This window comes from Pangasianodon hypophthalmus, chromosome 4 (assembly GCF_027358585.1).
Source record: "Pangasianodon hypophthalmus isolate fPanHyp1 chromosome 4, fPanHyp1.pri, whole genome shotgun sequence".
In the NCBI taxonomy this organism is placed as follows: domain Eukaryota; kingdom Metazoa; phylum Chordata; class Actinopteri; order Siluriformes; family Pangasiidae; genus Pangasianodon; species Pangasianodon hypophthalmus.
This window is the reverse complement of record NC_069713.1, coordinates 22,539,754-22,560,178: the sequence shown is the minus strand read 5'-3', so window position 1 is coordinate 22,560,178 and position 20,425 is coordinate 22,539,754. Positions and strand designations below refer to the sequence as shown.

At 38.4% G+C, this 20,425-nt stretch overlaps 1 protein-coding gene across 7 annotated transcripts in view; it reads right to left on the bottom strand.

Moving 5' to 3' along the window:
- Positions 1-239: 239 nt before the first annotated feature.
- The window catches only part of cacnb2a (calcium channel, voltage-dependent, beta 2a), a 64,720-nt gene continuing 44,534 nt past the window's right edge, over positions 240-20,425 (bottom strand). For 4 of the 7 annotated variants that reach the window (XM_026936359.3, XM_026936362.3, XM_026936360.3 and 1 more), the window contains 11 exons: positions 15,057-15,179; positions 14,749-14,885; positions 14,510-14,586; positions 12,633-12,772; positions 10,104-10,184; positions 9,720-9,778; positions 8,981-9,090; positions 6,744-6,895; positions 6,211-6,306; positions 4,988-5,173; positions 240-2,145 (listed from right to left, as the gene is read on the bottom strand). In XM_026936359.3, the coding sequence (XP_026792160.2) occupies positions 1,423-2,145; positions 4,988-5,173; positions 6,211-6,306; positions 6,744-6,895; positions 8,981-9,090; positions 9,720-9,778; positions 10,104-10,184; positions 12,633-12,772; positions 14,510-14,586; positions 14,749-14,885; positions 15,057-15,179 (1,884 nt within the window). In that variant the 3' untranslated portion in view covers positions 240-1,422. Of the gene's footprint in view, positions 2,146-4,987; positions 5,174-6,210; positions 6,307-6,743; positions 6,896-8,980; positions 9,091-9,719; positions 9,779-10,103; positions 10,185-12,287; positions 12,308-12,632; positions 12,773-14,509; positions 14,587-14,748; positions 14,886-15,056; positions 15,180-20,425 lie in introns of all 7 variants that reach the window. The other 3 variants (XM_026936361.3, XM_026936365.3, XM_026936363.3) reach the window with 1 other exon arrangement.

Below are 20,425 nucleotides of genomic sequence, written 5' to 3'. Positions count from 1 at the left end.
TGAAGAAAAGATCACAAAGTTTTTTATATTATAAGTATTTTATAATTAATTAATATAATATTATATATTTATATTATAAGTTTTTTAAGTTAATTATATTTGTATTTCTCTCTAATCAAAGAGCAACTACAATGCATTCATTGTAGATGCTAAATAATTAAAAAGAAACAAAGATAAAAGACCGCTGACAGAGCAACCAGATATTAAAAACACACCTCCATTATTCATGCCATAGGAAATTATTAATGACTCATATTTATTGTTTAATATTCACGTGTCCACACACTGATAGAACAAGTATGCATGGATACCTATATCTTATTTACAATAATGTAGTCATCTTTAAAAACACCAGTCTTTACAAAGGAGGCATAGTAACAGAGAGCCAAAAGTCCAGAGGGCAGGATAGCAGCACATGGTGTATGTGTGTATATGTGTGAGGTGTGACAGGCCCAGAATTAGCATTATTAGCTTCATAATTTTCTAGTAATTTTCTATTTTCTATATCTTAATTTCTATTACTACATATTTATTCTTTGCAATGAGCCTGAACCTAAAGTGAACTGGAACATATGGCAGATGAGACCAAAACAGAAATTTGACCCCATGTGTCATCTACACCACTGGTGTTTGTGGCATTCAAAGAAACTTAAATTTTTGACTAGTTGATGCTTTGATTACTCAGTCCTGGCAGCCTAAAAGTACAAAAAGAACCATAGCCACAGATTTTGGCAGTTCATAGGCACAACACTAAAAGTCTCTGTATGGACAAGTAACCCATAATCCCTCAAAATGTGCACTATAATAATATTTGGAATGATAGACACAGTATCCAGGAGGGTATACAATGTGCCTAACTTTCTGTTTTGAAGATGTTTTGTTTATTCCATTGATTTATAACAACATTGCCAAACTTTTATGGTTTGCCAGAATGACAACAAGATAGAACATTACAAAACAACATATCTCAGTATTAAAGGAGCAGTTTGTAATTATTCAAGCCCTCTGCTGTATGTGAGGTCAATCACAATGAATCAATGAAAACACTGATGAGCCTTCTCTTCCTCTAAACTCCCTCTCCTAAAATTATGTTTCCATCATGTGTTGCTTTTTTCCGGCTTGGGAGGTGGAGCTCATTTCCAGGCTCGAAAAATGTAAAGAGAAGCCTGAAATGAAGATACTAGCCAAATCAATCACATGGCAATATTGCACATCACAGTTTCTATAACATATCTTTGAAATGATCTAATTATTATAGGCCTGAAACACATTTAAACATTACAAACTGCACCTTTAAATGTTCCCTGTTTGTTTTCACTAACATTGATCAAGGTTGGCAATAATTCTGGACCTGTATCTAGCTTTTATAAAGGTGTATGTTTTGTCTGTTCAGTGCAGTCCATGGGTGTGTGTCTTTGTGCGTTACTGCTCTATGTAGGGATCAGTCTCCCAGTCTGTTTCTTCTTTTTTCTCTTCTCCTTCAGTAGAGTGTTGCCTTTCGCGCTCATGATAGCGTTCTCGTTGTGATCTCTGCTGTCCACGTTGCCGGCCATTACGTTCACTGTGATCGTGCTCTCGCTCTCTTTCTCTTCCTTCCTTTCCATGATGATGATGGCGGTGATGATGGTTATGTTGAACAGGCTGATCTTCCTCTTCCTCCTCCTCCTCCTCCTCCTCATCCTCCTCCCCCTCCTCTTCCTCCTCGTCCTCGTCCTCATCCTCATCCTCTTCGTCTTCCTCCCCTGTGTGGCGTGTATGCGAGTGTGTGGGCAGATCTGAGTGTGTGTGAGTGGTGTGTGGCTCTGCACATGCAGAGTCTCTGCTCTCCAGCGTCTCTTGCCTGGAGAGTGTGCGTGCTGTGTGACTGTGATGGTGGTGGTGATGATGGTGATGGTGGTGATTGTGGTGTTCGGTCCGTGTGGATGAAGAGCGGTGGTGTATGTGCGGTGCTCTTCGCTCACTCCGTAAGACTCTCTGTTCTTTAACAGCCTCTTCCTGAGGATCGTCTTCCTCAGCTTGGTCCAGGCTCTCTTGCTTTTGCAGGCGATGGTGGTGACGGTGATGGTGGTGGTGATGGTGATGATCTTCTAGAGAGCTCTTCCTCTCGTCTAGTGACTTCTCGGCCTTCTGGGCGCCCCCTGTGCCCTGGGTTAGTGAACACATGCACACACACATGCACACATGTATTAGTGATGAAACACAAAACTCACAGCATTGCAGACTGACCATGCATCTCTCTCCTTCTCTGCCACTCTCACTTCAATACAATGCTATAGAAATCATCAAAATTTGGACACACATACAGTACACAACACACTGGGGGTCCTTTTCTACTGACAAGGTTCTGGTGCTGGAACCATTCCACATTTTTCTAGTGTAAAAGAGCCAGTTCTTAGCTGGCAAAATCTGTTCAGATTTATCATCAGAATGTTGCTGGGCTGGAACCAAGGAACCATTAACATAAGGGGCTTTAGAGCAGGGTAAGTTTGCAGCAGGTTATTTTTCATGAAGACGTGAAATTGGCAAGATTACTATTGGGGGAAAAAAATTTAATACCGTATCTCTGAAATAATTTACAGAAAATGAAATAACTCATTGATGGGCAACAACCTAATTAGAGGTTACCTTACTAATGTTTTAAGCATCTAAAGACTCAGAATTGTTTAAAGCAATAAAAACATGTATCTGTCAACTTATGTGTAATCAGATGTCAAAGTATTTGACTTTGGATGGTATAACATGCTCTCAAAGCCAGTTGTACAACTTGCACCATTTTTCATGTGCATTAGGAAAGATGATTAGATAATAGTTTGGTGCTTAAATATGTTGGTTCTTTAAAAAAAGGTTCCCTTGAGCAGCACCAGCTCCAGCACCATGCCAGCAGGGTTTCAGGAGGGTATGGGTTACGTACATAAAGAACATGAGACCACTGCAAACCACTGCAAAGCAGATCATAGTGTTTCAGTCAGCTTTCTCACACTCAGTAATGCCACATTAGTATGTTTATTCTGAAGTACGTAGACCTTTACTGTTTAACATTTTAACTCATGTTCATGTTGGCTGCTTCATGTTCACTAATGTCAGCTGAATTGTAAAATTTACAATTGAGTGTGAATGTAAGAATAACTGACACTCTCTTCTTCTTCTTCTCTCTCCACTAGCACACCCACACTCACCATAGACAAAGCTATGCATCTGTAGCCTCCTCAGACTGAACAAAAGCCACAGCAGGCAATAAAGAGATCATTATTTTTAGAATATAACAAGTACTGACACACACACTGTACAATGCTTTGCATATTTACCCCTGTTGAATTTCCACATTTTGTAGTGTTACAACCTACAAAACTGAAACTGACTTAACTGGGATTACATTTCATAAATCTACACAAAATAGCACATAATCCTGAAGTTGTGATTGCATAAGTATTCACCCCCATCGCTGTGAAACCCCTAAATTAGTTCTGGTGCAACCAGTTGCCATCAAAAATCACATAACTGGTAGCGTGGAGTCCACTCTCCATATAAATACATCTGTTCCTGTAAGAACCCAGAGTTTGTTAGAGAACACCTAAACAAACAACATCATACAGACCAGGGAGCTATCAAAACAAAGGTCTGGGAAAAGAAACTTTGAACATCCCACCAAAGCAACATTAATTCACCATTAAATAGCCATTTCATAGAATCCACAGAGTCTTCCTGCGTGGCTTTAAAGTGTAACATGACCGCAATATAAATACACCAGTCCCATTTCTGGAAGGCCCCAGAATTTTTTTAGAGCACATACCTAAACAAACAGCATTGTGAAGACTGAGGAGCTAGTTGAACAAGTCACAGCTAAACTTCAAGTATCAATCAGAGTTTGGCCATAAAAATTTGAACACCCTGTGGAGTACCATTAAATCCTTTATTAAAAATGGAAAGAACATTGCATAACCATAACTCTGGTAAGAGCCTTAGTCAGGCCAAGGGTGACGCTGAAGTAGCTAGAGAGATCCACAGCTCAGATGAGAGAAGCTGCTCATAGGACGGCCATCGCCTAGACACACCAAAAAGCTGAGCTTCAAGGAACCACGCTGAGCCATATGAAATTCTGTTTGGAATTTGCCAAAAGGCAGGTAGGAGTGTCTGCAAATGTGGAAAAATATTCTCTGATCTAACGAGACCAAAACTGACCTTTTTGGCCTTGGCACAAAGCCCTAAATTTGGCAGAAACACAACACTATTCATCACCCTGAGAGCATCCCAACAGTGAAGCATGGTGGTGGTAGCATCGTGTTGAGTACTACGCTTGGCATCTTGGTTACCTCTCTGACTATTCCCCTCTTTCCCGGTCATTGAGTTTTGGTGTTTTGCCTCCTCTGACTGATCCTGATTGATACTTTTCCAGAACCTTTGCACTCCTCCACCCTCCAAAAACACACCATTATTAGCTATTTTCAATGTATTAATGGCATATAATCATATAATTAAATATATTTCAGTTCCAGATTATAACACTAGAAAATATGAAAAGATTGAAAGGTGGCTGAATACTTATGCAAAGCATTGTAAACACATAAGTAAGGTCTGGTGTCCCACAGAAATGTATCATTTTTATGATAGTCTTACAGTGATATGGTTAAAAGTCAGATGAATAGTCATGATGAGCAATACATCAGTAATTCTGTGAGTGACCCCGTGCTGCACTTTACTACACAAAGCTTTTTATGGACTCAATCCCACTGGGCTACATGTTCACCCTGGCCTTGAGTCTTTTCTGTTACTCCCTGTCTGTTTCATCCCTCATTCTTCATCTTTTCTGTCACCTTCTCTTCCACCACTACAAGCCTGGACCATAGTCTTGTGCTTGTCTGTCTTGTGTTCATTTCCTTCCTTCCTTGTTTTATCCCTTATAGACCAACCCCACTTCACCATCTCCTCTCCTCCTCTCCTGTCCCTCTCCCATCCCTGATGTAGGAGCAGGATAACGTTTGGTGAGCACCTGCAGATGCAGACTAGACAGAGGCTCAGGAGTGGCTGACTGGGTGGCAGTGAGTTTGTCTAAGAGAGGATTGGCCGGAGTGCAGCTGGCCGGGTGTGTGGATTTCCAGTAAGCTTCCAGATAGTCGGCCATGTGCTCACAGGCGTCCTCTAACTGATTCTCATCCAGGATGATGTCAAAAAGTTCCTGGAAAAAGACATGGAAGGTAGGGCATAGAAGTGAAAAAAGATTAATGAGTGATTAATGGGATAATAGCAGGGAGGAGGGAAGGATTGAAGAGGGAGAGAAAGGAAAAGAAGCAAAAAGAGAAGAGAAAATATATCAGGAAGTTAAACAGTAACAAGAGTAAATTAATAATATTTCAATAATATTTCTTATTTAAGCTATTACTTCTACTTCAAAAAGAGATTGCACAGCATAAAAACTTTTCAAGTAACTTGGGAGAAGTGTATTGTCTGTTTTGGGGTATGAAACTTAGAATGTGTGTCAGAAATAAGGTGACCCATTTAGGAATTTTACAGATCCATTCAGTATAAATTTGAAATCAAAAAGGGAATTCAAAATTCTCAAAGGCTGTAGCATACATAGGGCTTAAACTAAGACGAGAACATTCAGACTATCCCCTCACACACTCTAGGGGTGTGTGCTATAGATAAAAATAGCATATTTTGGCCTGGGAAAACCCTTCACATCAACTTTTTCTACTATATATAGTTCTGGGAATTACAGGCTTTCCTTTTTGCATGCATCTCAACAAGAAATAAAGTTGTAGCATTTTATAAAGTCTGGTTACCCCCAAAAGCGAAAAGGGAGAAATTATTAAAATGCATTTTAAAAAATCCAGTCTGACTTCACTGCAGTGCAGCAGCCGCATTGTGGATGGTATTTGATTACAAACTGAATTGATAAGGCTTATGATCATTTCACTACAATGCTTAACCAAAGTGTGTCATTCTCTATGTCAGGAAATCACACTTAGCTAACAATGTTTTAAATATCTTTAGGCAGACTGAAGCTTTGGCAGTAATACCCAATTTTAGCTGAAAATTTTTAGCTTAACCTGAAGTAATTTGACCAAAATTAGTTGTCTTTGGGGATCATGTGAATGCCACAATTAATTAAAAACAAAAACCCCGAGAGGGTCATTCAGACAGCTCACCAAACACAATAAATATCTAAAAAAATATGTGTCTGTATGTGTAAGTCAGCGTGTCCATACTCACCGGAGGGCACTGAGCCAGTTTGTCTGCTGCCACCATCTGCACATTGAGGTGTTTCGCCTGAGACTTTCCTCTAGATTTTATTAATCTCTGTAACACCTGAACATACACAAACACAATATCAGTATAGAAATCACACGATACCAACAGATCACCTAATTCATCACACTGGCATCAACTCCATCTATTTATGCTTTCTTGTATTAAAGTTGTATGATTTCTTCCATTCAGTAATTGTCAGTACAAATTACTGATATAAATATAGATACAGTAAATTAATCCAAGTCTATGATTGCAGTATTGATAATTTTACTTCTTTCACAAATATGACTATTTATGTCCTGCATTCATTATCACTGTAATTTTATGTCACGGACTCTAATTTAATTATTCATTATGAGACTGGGCTTATTTTACGAGGTAACCGTACATCGTCATACTATGCAATACAGACGCATCAATGCAGATGTACTGAGAGAGAAGATCTAAAATAAAGAGTAACAGAATGAGTGTTGGCTAAGTGTGTGCCTGTGTACCTTTGGAGAGGCAATCTTGACGTAGACGATGATTGGTGCAAGTGAAGTCTTGCTCAGCTGAGATGGATGGTTTATTGTGTCAGCGTCCAGAACCACCAACTGCAGCGTGCGTGCCAGCTCAAAGATCCTCTCAATCTCACTCTGTACCTCAGCTAACACATAAACACATAAAGAAACATAAAACAGAGGTTACTATACTGCATGGTCATGTCAGGAACTTATTCACTCAAACGTCCATTCATGTAGTGCTTTTCAAAGTGGGGTCTGTGATGTTTTTTTTTTTTTTTAATTTAGTTTCAGCAGTAAAAACAACAGCACACCATTATCAAATTTATTATATTTATTAATGAGTTCTTATTGTTATTGGCCTGTTTCATGACATAAATCTGTACTGAGGGGTCAGTGGAATTTATTTTACAGATAAATGGTCCCTGGATACAAAGTTTGAGAACCCCTGATCTAGTCATTCAGGCTATGTAAACACTAGAAATATTCACATTGGAGTAAAGCTGCTTTGTGGCAATGTCTATCCAACAAATATTCATATGTCTGTTATACCATTAATTACTGAATAAAACTAGATGAGGGAAACTGATGTTTTGTGAGTAATCGTGTGTGTGTGCGTGCGTGTGCGTGTGCTTTGCGTGCTTTTAATGTGTGTGCTCAATGGTGATTGTACAAAAGATTGCCAGGAGTGCAATCAGGAGGTCATGCTACAAGGAATGTCTTTGATCTTAATCATGGCTCACTAATCAAGCCAAACTAACAATCATAACAAGCTTCCTGCTCTCCCTGTCTCCCGTTCACACACTTCAGTTCCTGCACCTTCCTCATGGGTAATGGGCTCAATATTCTTTGTCTTCAAATGATAGTATAAGCATGACATATATACAGGATATAAGCAGGATATAAGCAGGAGTCATACTCAAATTCAGTATTTTTGTCAGCCATAAAGTAAAGCTATTCATTTTTTAACATATTATTATCATATTATCGTATATCTTAACGTATTATTGTTGTTAATACTAATAACCTAGGCTCTAAATTTATGGATGTTTCTAGGAAAAAGAAGGCTAATACAAAGTATTTAACTGTATGCACTGTTAGGTGATAACCAATTTAAGTTTTTTTTTAATGTACTGTATATTAGGGGTACATAGGCTAGTCAAATGTATTCTAATAAATAGTGAATATCATCACTTTATGCTGCTGTGGGGATTTTTACTAGTCAAGGTGGTGGAAAAAACAGTGAGGCAGATGGTCTAATTGTAATATTTCAGACTAGATGAATTCTAAAGTCAGCTGCACATTGTGTAAGACTATGCTTGAGAAGTATATTTTTATTTTGTTTTGCTTCAATAGAACATTTTTACTTTTATATCACTTTGTATTTGATATAGTTTTTATAAGCATACTGCTCTCATCAGTATTTGCTTCAACTATGGAGCCAACTAGTCGAATAGTCCATGAGTTTTTTGAATTATATCTACTGTTCAACTAGCAAAAAATAGTCATGCAGGCCCTTATATAGACTCTATCTCTTTTCCAAATATCCAAAATATATAACAGTAGGAAAGAGAACCCACATGGAATTGAATCTTGTATGCTAAGAACATACATGTGAATCACTGAATTACACTAAAGACCAACACCTGATTCCTTTCTGAATCTTATTTTTAGACACAGGACTAACTTTCACCAAACACAGCAGATAGGCGTTGATTTTAATCAGCGTTTCAGCCCTGTGAGATTCGAGCGGCCCATGCAGAACAAGGGCAGTCACTACACTACATGACTGTGAATTCTAGTGTGAATTTGTTGAACAGTATTTACTATGGGCCGTTTCAGTATTATTTTTTGCAAGTTCTCATGAGCCAAATGAAACATGGCATTGGGCCATATTTGTCCCACAGGCCTTGAGTTTGACACTTGTGTGTTAAAACTCAAGGCCTGTGGGACAAAATCCTGTGTGTCCTACTTTCAAGTCTTGTTTTTAGGTTGTTATAATGTCACTTTCTTAACCTTGTGGAAAAAAAGATGGATGCAACATCCTTAAGAAGGCCATTGATCATTTAATATGGCATCCACAGTGCATGCACACATGCTTTATGGACACTTATAAGCACTGAAGTCATGCACAATGGGAATGTACAAAGACAAATGTAAGTCTGAAGGCCAACACACATATACAGGGCATAAGCTACACAAACACACACACACCACACACATGCACTTACCAAGATTGGAACGTGTGTTGGAGCGTTCAATGATGGCATGTTTACTGGGGTTATTCAGGACAGATCGCTTGGCAAGAGAAATGTCTGCTGTTACCCGAGTGATTGATATCCTAGGACGAGAGTGAGAAAAAGAGAGAGCATGTGCACAAGCCATTTAAGAAAATGACTTCCCAAAAATAATTCTACAAGAGGAAAGAAAGTGACACTGCAGTATGTCCATGCACAACAGAAAATGAGAATAAAAACTACTAGCCAGAACTCCAATCATTAAATTTTTTTCTGCTTTTCAGAAAATATCACAGAAAATACTGTATTATTTCGAAAAAATACTGCACACATTTATTATCCAGTCTGCACTTCAAACTGTGGTTACTGAAATCCAATTTTGTCATTTACGTGAACTAATTTTAATATGTGTAAAATTACTGTTACTGTATTGTTCATAATATGCTTTCGTTTCAGCATACACACAGCTGTGTTTTCTGTGTTTTTCTGTGCTGCACTGGAAAGAGGCATCGGTCCCGTTCCGGGAAAACACTCAGGCCAGGAGAAGGCGCAGGCATGCAAGCCAGCCTTGTGCTTATGGTCCAGCATGGCCAATTAAGGCAATGAGACAAGACTATTTAAAGTAGCTCCACACACATACACACGCTAATACATAAACTACCCCAAAGAAGGATCAGTCAGGACAGGAGCTATCAGAGAAAGAGACAGAGAAGGACTTTGGGCAAGCTCTTACCTTCCCTCAAATCTGTGCTTCAGAAAGTCAAATAACGCTTTCTGCATCATGTCTGTCACCTGTTAAAAAAGATGTGGGTAAATAAAAGACACAGGATATACAGTATATACATGTAATGCTACTAGCATTATTACTGAAGAGGAAAACTGGTCAATATACATAACATAGCTTCATATGTACAATATATTTGTAATATCTTTATCTCTTTCAATGTACGAAAAAAAGATGATATTCTAAACTGAGCATCAGGCATGGCATTGAAACCAACATGTGGTCGGGAAAATGTCCACAATTTCATATAATGACCGGAAATCCTATTGCAGCACAGCTAATTCTGGCAAGATTTATGATGCTTGATTTATAGTCATTGTTGAAGAATCTGACCTCATAGCCCTTGAGTGAGGGTCCCACCAGGACCACGGGCCTCATGGAGGGCACCACGTCATATGGGGGGACGTGCTCAGTCTGGAGAGTGCAGGAAAACACGTCATTCTCCCTCTCCCACACTCAACCCTTCATGACACACTGACATAAACTTACATCACATTCAGTATAACTACTAAAACACACCATATACAAGGCTTTACCAATCCCAATTCACTGGACCCCATGACCTGCACGTTTGACTGGTTTTCCTACACTAAACACACCTGACCAGCTCATGTAGTGCTTGATGATTAGATGTTCAATCATGTTCAATCAGGTATGTTATATTACGGAAAACAACAAATGTGTAGAACATTGAGGTCTTTGGTATTGGGATTGAAAACCACTGTTGTATACCCACACCAAATGACAAAAAATGCCAAGAAATGTTATGAAAAGCAAAATATACATTTCTTTCAAAGTAGGCAGAAAACGATTTTCTGGTTACAGTCGGCAATGTGCATGATTTTTGTCTAAAAATCTCACACAAGGCATTACTGTAGAGAAAGCACAGAAATTCAACCATGTCAAAGTAGACTAGCTGTTGAGAGTTTTTTGCTCAGTCTTCAGTATTCAATGAAGCAATGAGTCCACTTCATCAACATGTGCTGAAACTGTAACATCTAATTAACATTCTGCAGTGTAAGATTGAATTTTGTCTTCATTTACAGTTGCAAATGAATCCTCTTAATTAAGCTTCTCAGCCTGAAAGTGGAACAAAGTAAGTAGGCTGAGACTGATGTCTGTATCTATAAAGTTCTCACTTCATTGGTGAATGATACAGTCATCTAGGACAGAATATGATATAATAGCTAAGAAAAATGGGCCTCATTTATCAAGCCAGATACGAATGAATTTATTCGTAAATATTCCGTAGGAGCATTTACACAAGAAATGTGATAAATTTGGGAAAATGTCCTTATCCTATGAGACCAACCTGATTTTCTGTAAATTTATGTATAAGGAGCCTCACATTAGTGGGCTAAGAATATAAATTATGTTTTCAAGTTTGAATAGCTTATTTATTAATGACTTGAAAGAAAGCAATCCAAAACAAATCCATCAATTAAGACAAATAAAACTAGCCTTACAAATAAGAAATGGCACCCTATAAATGGAGTTATTCTGTGTCTATCATAGCTGAACTGCTTCAACGGCTGAGCTGCATTATTAGAAAACTCTGCCATTAAGAGGAACTCATAGTCATCATTTCGTTGTTTTCAGCTTCCTGTGAGCTTTGCCTTTTATGGACTTTTGTGGGCGTCACTACAACGCAAAACAGCTGTGCCGTGAAAGTGCTTGGTAATATATAGATGATCAGCGTTTATCAGCATATGCACCTGAATACAAAGAAATTCAGCATTACTTAAGGTTTTTAAAATTGGCAGCAATTTTTTTTAGTTCAGTTTGGCCTACCAAAACATATACACACAACTTTATGAAAAGATTGATAAATAAGGCCCAATAAGTACAACACAAATGCTAAAAATACCTAACATAACTAACGCAAGATCAAGTCTTCTTGCTGATCGTGGTCATGCTTTAGTGTTTTACATCTATTCAACAGTAAAGATGATCACTTTAATCCATCAGAAAAACAACTGAACAACACAGATATCACAGATTTGATCAAAGGCATGTAGTACAGGTTCGGTATCAATGAAACAATCAGTGCATTAGACTGTTCACAACAAGCACGTGTTAGTCAAGCAAGCAAAAATAGAACACTATTTTGTAACACAAACGTGAATGGGAACTCGAGTTGTCTAGTAATGCAAAACAATAATAATAATAAAAAAAAACCAAACACAGGTCCTGAGGGTATCTTCTTAGTATAGCTGATGTTCAGTTTGTTGTTCTATATAAAAAGCATTTACGTCAAGATAGACAAAACAAACTTTGAAACCTTCCATTTTTACATTACATGTGAACCACTTGAGAAAAGGCAATACCCATGAACTGAGGTTCCATTCATTGTATCACAAACACACACACACACACACATAAACACATCTACGTTAAAGCAAGACTCAGTTACAGAGAAGGATTAGTGGGAAGGGAAAAACACAGCAATGCAGAGACTCCAGTGGGCCTTACAGGCTTCAGGAGACTCCTACATGTCCTTATAGCAGCCTAACTTACCGACTTCAACTTCTGCTTAGCTGAGAGAGGGAGCGAGGGAGAAGGACAGAAAGGAAGTGACAGCATTAAGTGAAAGAGGAGAAAAGGAAGGAAGGAAAGCAGAAGAAGAGAGCAGAAGAGGGTAGTAGAGTGGGAATTTGAGGCCAGAAATTGAGAGAGAAGGGAGAGCAGACAGAGGGAAAAAGTAAAATGGTTAGCTAGGCGAGCATGCTTATTGCTCTCGTGCGGTCATACAGACAGAGATGTTGCATGGACAGACAGGTGGACGCACATCGCGTGGTGCTGGAGAGACATACAACCGTACGGAGGATTGCGAAAAATGGGAGGACCCGCCTCTCGGGTTACCTTCTTAAAGAAGGGCATTCGTTTCTCACGGGTTAAAGTGGATATGACTTGGTTTGGGCTGGCTTTAGGAGAACGCTGCTGGGGAGGAGGAGGAGGTTCAGGCTCCTCCGACTCTAAACCCACAGCATCTATGTCAATGGCTACACACAGATATAGACATATACATACAGTTACATATGGGACTCCGCAAACAAAACACAAGGAAATAGACTATATGGATATCTACAAATAATGTCTGCATGTATGTTAATTTCACTGAAAATACTAAAACTAATTTAAACTCTATGGCTGAAAACACACTTATTTTTTAACTGTTACCATTGGAATAAAAAAAAAAACAAAGCAGCAGTACTGATCATGGGTGCTCAACCTCACAGTTTACCAAAATAAAACATTATCTTTTATAAAACCATAAAAATTGTATAAAATGCATCATGTACTTTATATAATCTTCCCCACACAATATCAACATAGACACTAAGGCTGTCAGAACAAATTTAACTGATCAAACAGTTAATTTTTCTTGATATTTACATATACAAATGTAAAAGATCCATATTCCAATGTTATTCCAATTATTCCAACGTCACCTATCATAATCCATAATCCAAAAATGCATGCCATTTATTTTATTTTCATTTGTTCATCTTCAAGCCCCTATCCAAGATCAAAAAGTAATATTATGTGTAAGAATGTGTACTCTTTTAGAAAAGAGGGTTCCTCAAGGGTTCTTTAAGGGTTCATTGGATAATTAAGGGTTTGTTTCCAAACAGAGTTCTATTTAGAACCCTTTTTGATAGGGAAACACTGTCGTAGGGAACTACTGAGAACTTTTAAGGGTTCCCCCAAAGGGACAATTGAGTTAATTAAGGGTTAGGAATTTACTCAGTGTTTAACATTTCCAACAGGTCATCTGAGTTAGTCCTAATAGGCACTTACGTGCAATCCTAGTCAGGGGTTGAAAAAAAAGTAGTCAACTAGTCATCGTTTCAATAGGTAAAGTAAAAACTGTTTTAGGACACTGGTATTTTTAATCTGTTTTATTTGTATAAGAATGTGGTAAACTGCAGTCCAATTAAAAGACATAGACGGTCTACAAAACTTTTTTATGCTACACTTATAAATAAATTGGTACCCTAAATGTGCAAAATAATAAATCTGTGTATATTCCACTATTTAAGGACATGCCAATTCTAAAATGCACTCATGTGAAGACCTGGCAAAGACCTGAAATCTTTGATTCTGAAACTGAGAGTGCATAGTGTGGCATGGAAGTTTCTAGCCTAAAGAAGGATGGAGGATGTGATGTCCACAGCAGTGTCCAGGAGGTTTTTCTGCCATGTTCAACTCCAGCATTTGTAACATCAAATATCAGCCTCTTTGGCATGCGGTGCTGTTCTGAGGAAACTAGCTGAGTGGGATTGGACAGTGATGTGCAACCCGTGGCTCTGAAAGTGCTCTTTCACACTGCACTCCACAGTGGAATTCAAATTCACTATGCCACAGTGAAAGGATTTTATTTAAAATTTCTTTAGCTTTCTGCTGCACAGCTCTCCACTTGATACAAAGTGATATCCAAGTCAACTAGTCTATGTAACCCCTGATCCATATAAAAGCTGTCAAGGTTATGCCATACAAGAATGTGACAAAAGCAGGTCTAGTATACCCTTGTTCATTTGCCTAACAGAATTTACACACAACATTCATAGTGCCTGGTTACATGTAAGAATTATTACCATCATTTAGCTGGAAAACATATATGATATAAAGACCATGTTACTATAGAGCTAAACCTTTATATTATGCCATGATGTTAAATGTTTTCTTTCTGAATTCTAAAGTAAATTAAACGAGTGCGAACTAAATAGGCCACTAACCTGAGGAGGGAGGAGTAGACTTTCGAGAGCTTGGGACAATGTCCCCTAAACTGGACAAGGAGTTAGCCCCCAGTTTGCTACAGAAAGAGAGAGAGAAAAAGATTGTTTATGACAAAGATAGAAGGTGACATTTCTGAATAAGTCTACATAAACAAACAGCAGGTTTAATTTGGTATGCTGTCATCTATGCAAGTCTACTTGTCTTGTGTGTGTGTATTTGTGTGTGTGCGAGCATATGCCTGGAGTGGAATTTGCTCTGTTTGGCTCGTTGCTCCTGGCGGATGCGAAGGTTTTCTAATTTCACTGGACTGGGGATGAAACCAATCTCACATCCTTCTTTCACCAAGCGGCCAATCCACCAGTCATTATTGAACTTCTGCCAAAAGCACATATAGAGGCAATAAATCAGCATCATCATTATATCATCATTTCATCCATCAGCTCAATAAGCATACACTTACAGAACCATTATCACTGTTTCACTCACACAGTGAATTAATATAGGTGTGTGTGTGTGTGTGTGTGTGTGTGTTTATTTATTACTAACCTCTTTTACATGTAGGAAATCTTTAGCTTCAAATGAAATGGCCATGCCAGGCACGGGGACATCATCGTCGAGGGAAGCACTGTAGCTAACATTTGTGCGAACAGCAAACGCTACTGGTTTTGTCTGCTCAGGATAAATGGAAATAAAAAGAATGGAGAGAAAGAAGAGTGATAAGAACTAACTTCATCAAGTTAGGTCCAACCTAAGCCCTCTCATTGCATAAATATGCAAATTAGAAATATCTATCTGTCCTTCTGCTATCCCAACCCCACCACTTGACCATACTAACCTGCTTACACTATTACTATTGCCTATGGCAGGGATCATCTTATCCACAAAGAGCCGGGGTGGCTGCAGGTTTTCATTCCAAACTCACCTAACTACACCTAACAGTGCTTTGATAGTTCATTGATTCAACAAGAGGAATCTGGTGTCATTCCTGCTTGGTTATATGTCACAGCCACCCTTTACAGATACGATTCAATACCCCTGACCTGCAAAATATACCACAAAATGGTAAAGAGAAACCGGGGAAATACAACTCTATATGTTTACCTGTCCTTATTAGTGTACTATATGATTGCTTACTGTTCCGTATGAAGCTACTGCAAAATGTTAGCACTTATTTACCTGCTAGGAAGCTTGTCATATGATGATACATGTGGGATTTCAGTATTATATAATTCATAATCATTTTATGTAACAGTAGCCAGACTTGTCAAAACATACACCCATAACAACCAAGTCTTGGCCCGTCTCACAATATTAATAACATTGCCATAAAATACTTTTATGATCGTTTCACTGAAAATAACTAAAACAACATGCTAGTAGGAATTAAGGGTTAAAATTATAAGTGGATACAATTTTCTACTCTTTGTTTTATGCTACACTGTGTAGACCAATCTGAATGAACTTCATCGCAAAACTACCTCAAGTAGAGCAACAGTGTCATCTCTGTGTAGGAATGAGCTTTTTTTAGTCAGTGTGTGGCTAGACGCCATTGTGCCTGCTCTAAAAATAGAACTCAGTCAGAGGAACCGGGGGAGTCTGACTCACTCATGAGTCATGAGTCAATGCTAACATTTATGTTATCAGTGCTTATGAGCACTAACTAATACAACACAAAGTTAAAAGTCAGGGAACAAGTCAAGATAGGGTAATTGGTAAGAATTTCAAAAGCCGAAGGCTATTGATAGACTCGGAATATCACTACACTTCAGTGGCATAGCCAGTGAGGATTAAGGAAATACAGTATACTAAACAAAATCACTGTGTGGTCAGTACAATTAAACTGTACATATATTGTCATGCATTTTGGGTGGATGCCAGAGAGTAGTCGGAGTGGTGATGGCACAAATTTTATTGTTTAAGCATTTAAGGCTCAATCTGATGTCAACCAATTTTGCCATATTAATACCATAGCCATTAAATACCTTTATGACAGTTCCATTGAAAATGTCCAAAACAGCATGCTAGTGCTAGGGAAAATGACATTTCATAAAACCAGATCTCCTCTTCTTTTTCTCCTGCTGCAGTAGACCACTAATATTCTGTTGTCTGTCACCTCGATATTCCTATGCCCAGAGTATAGCTAGCTGGCTAGTAGCTTTGAAACAGAGACTGGAAAACACAGGATTCTGATTGGTTGATTCTGTTTATCACTATAGTAGCTGGTAGGCAATAAAATGTGATTTAAAAAACTAAGGGACACTTTCATTTTACCTTTGGGGAGGGTAAATATGAAACTGTTGACTCTTTATGAACATCATTATAGAGCCGTACATGTTATTTGAGACATATAATCAGCTGAGCTGTATGTCTGTTATGGTTAATTTGCCACAAATAAAAATTTGGAATAATCATAATATATTGTTTAGGTGGAGTGGGTGTAGGGTTAAAACTCGTTGGGGTAGATACACCACTGCTATTTATGCAACTGTATTTATGCACATGTATATTCTTACATTCATAAGATGTTGAACTCAGTGCAATGGTATTAATACTTACATAAGAAATATAGGTATAGATTATACAACTATTTGATATAATAGCTCCATATTATATTATTTGGTCAAATAAAACTGCTGACAGTAGCGCTGCCAACAGCAAAAGCAAATGTTTCAGAAAACAGATAGAGCAAAACAAAGACAAAATGCAGATTACTGTATATGTATTTTATAGGAGCAGTATGTGTACATCATGGTGAGAGAAAAGCTTAAGTAGGTTAAGATTTATTGCTTTTTTTTTTCCATTTCCTGGCTTTTCCAATTTCCTGTTATAGGAAATAATCTCAGCTCAACTCTAGAATTCTCACGGGTGTGTTGGCGTAACCAGAGCACCAATCAATCAATAGAGGGGTGCATTCTCAATGCGGCAATGTTTGTAGAAGACATAAAAACCAGAACGGTAGAATAACCCTCACTGCTGTAGCATAGAACATATTCTGAGAATGGAGGATTTCAAAACAAGCGATTTAAAAATAACTTGGGCTGACAAGAAGGACAACAGAGAAAAATGTGAGGAGAGACTTTGGGAATATCAATTTACAATCCATTTCATGTAAATTAGATTAAATGAGACAAAAAATGCAACTACAGTAAGCTGTATGGTTGGAATGGGATTATGACATCGCCTCGTTTTCAGCTGAAAATGTGGTGTAAAACTGGGTTGTAAATTGAAGCCTTAATCTGAAAAAGTATCAAAGGGCAGCCTTTAATACCTGACGAACATGCACTATAAAAGTTGGCTGAATGTTGTACAACACTGTAGTTAGATGATAGTGTGAGAATCTATGTCCCTTGAATGACCTTAGCTCAGAGTGAACACAAAAGAGAGGATAACAGGAAGGTTGTATCCAGTGGAATACCTAAATCAAGAGACTTTGACAGCCAGACATCAGATAAATAATATTAGATGCAGTGGGGGAAAAAGATAATGAGCTTGAATACATCATACATTCATATACAGTTTAACTATGATAAATGTGTGGCTGTGAGTGTGTGTGGGTCCGAGAGAGTGCGAATTTAAAAGGTGAAAATCAGTGTCATTAGCATCCCAGTGATGGCCCTCACACACAGACACACAAAAACATGCACAAATACGTGTGCAGACTGAATTATGGGCACACTATACAGAGGACACGTGTCCTCTACTATACATTGTGCACACACACATTACTACTTTTCTGCTCTGGATGACCGGGTAAGACTACTGGTGTCAGCTCTTCTCTTTCAGTCCATCCGTCCTTTTTGACCTTCTCATCCCCCTTCTTTACAAAAACCTAATCCTCTACCCTAATGCAAACATTACCTTTAAACAGTAATTATGTAAAATATAAAGTGCCTTATTATTACATTTTAAAATACTTCTCTACTGACATTTCTTTCTACTTTTCTCTATTTCCATGCCTCTCTTTCTCACTGACCATCTGTTATGCAACACAGGCTTCCATAATATATGCAGTACTGACCATGCAGAGAGAGCACGCATTTGAGTGTGTGTGTGTGTGTGTGTGTGGATTGCATGTTTTCATGTTTGTACATCTTGGTCTCCACAAGAATAGAAATCTCGGAAGGGGGTGGGTAGTGGTGAGGGTAATAGGATTATCTGAGATCGTCTGGTTGAGATCAGAGACCAGAGGACATTGGAACTGGGATCACATGGAACGCAAAAAAAAAAAAAAAAAATGTCACACAAGCGGGAGTTTTTTATGCTCATGTGAGCGAGTGATCAGATATGAAGTTAGCAGGACAAACAAAGAGCACAATCATTAATATCATTCATCCTTAGTAACTTCCTAGTCAGGGTCACATTGGCTTAAATTAGGCTAATGATAGATCGATAAAGATCTCATATAATTATATAATCTTTATAACTATATCTCACAATGATGGTCATGTAGCATCCATAACATGCTTATACTACACTACACTGTGGCAGATCTCCCAAAACAATTAAATTCCCATGAATTACTAAAGTCCTGTTACATTTTGTGACATTAGTATTATAAGGTTGTATCTGGGTTAAAAATGAATAGAGAGATTATGGATAATTACCTGAGTAATTAAAGTCTCAAGATGATTTGTCTTTTTAAAAGCACGGTTTATGAGGGTGGTGTTTGTATGACTGTATGCATGTGGAAGCATATGGCTGTTTTCCTGTCCAAGGGTAATGAATAATCTCTTATTCCTGTCCCCATGCCTATGTGCTATTGGACATCTGGCCTTGCTATGAATATTCATGCATCTGATGCATTTTTAATATGAGATTGATGGCCAGTGCTATATTTAACACAGTGGAGGAAAAACATGGCTAAAGAGAGAAAGAAAAAAGGAAAAAGGAGAGATTAATGGGGAGAGAGGAAAAAAACATGACTGAGGAAGTTTGTGTGTGTGTGTGTGTGTGTGACAGAGAGAGGAAGATAGAGAGAGAGACAGAGAGAGAGAGAGTATAAGAAATAGCCTAGCTCTGAACACCTGCTTCATTTTGCCTTTCAGAAACCTGTTTCTAAAAATGAGAGAAGCTCCAGACAACCTAAAGTAGCCCTGAAGCTGTGTCTAAAACCTAGCCAGCCAGACTTCTCTGGAAACAGTAAGTGTACGTGTCTTCTGTGAGAGAGTGAGTGAGTGAGAGTGAGAGAGAGAGAGAGATAGAGTGATGACATTTGCCTATGTATGAAAAGTGAATACAGTCATGTATAGCATGTTGCCATTGTAGTTAAAGGTCTTTTCTAATTAGCACACACTCACATGAGTTCATTCACAGGCAATTTTCATTCCCTCTGCTATAATAACAGACAGGCTTATCAAAAGTAGGGGTGTTAATCAATTCAATCCTATTGGCCAGAAAGTTCATTTTCATTAAACAATGTGTGAGATTAGAATTGGCAGGTTTGGGTTCCCAGTTGGGGCAAGAGAGAAGCATTGGCCCTATTGTAAGGAGATCAGTAGCTCCAAATCCACAGAAAGCTTTGGCTGGGAGTTCAAGGGAGAGTAACTGGCCATGTTTTCTGGGTAGGAGGGATGTCATTACACTGTCCCCTGTCAATCACAGCGACATTAGCCAATCATGGGTGTCTGCGAGCTCATGTATGTGGAAGAGGGCAGATAGTGCATTATCTGTATGTTATGCTACCCTGTGATGTAGCATGAGCAGCAGTTCAGAAAGGTGCTATGGCTAGTGTCATGGGTCTCAGAGGAAGTGTGATAGTGGAGGGTGGGAATTGGCAAAATAACCAAATTGAGAGAAAATGGGGTACAAGCATAAAAATAAACAAACAAACAAACAAAAAAACATCATTCACGTTGTGGGGAGTGATCCTGAGCTATACACGTAAGTATGCAATACTGCATTTAGGCCTTTTATTT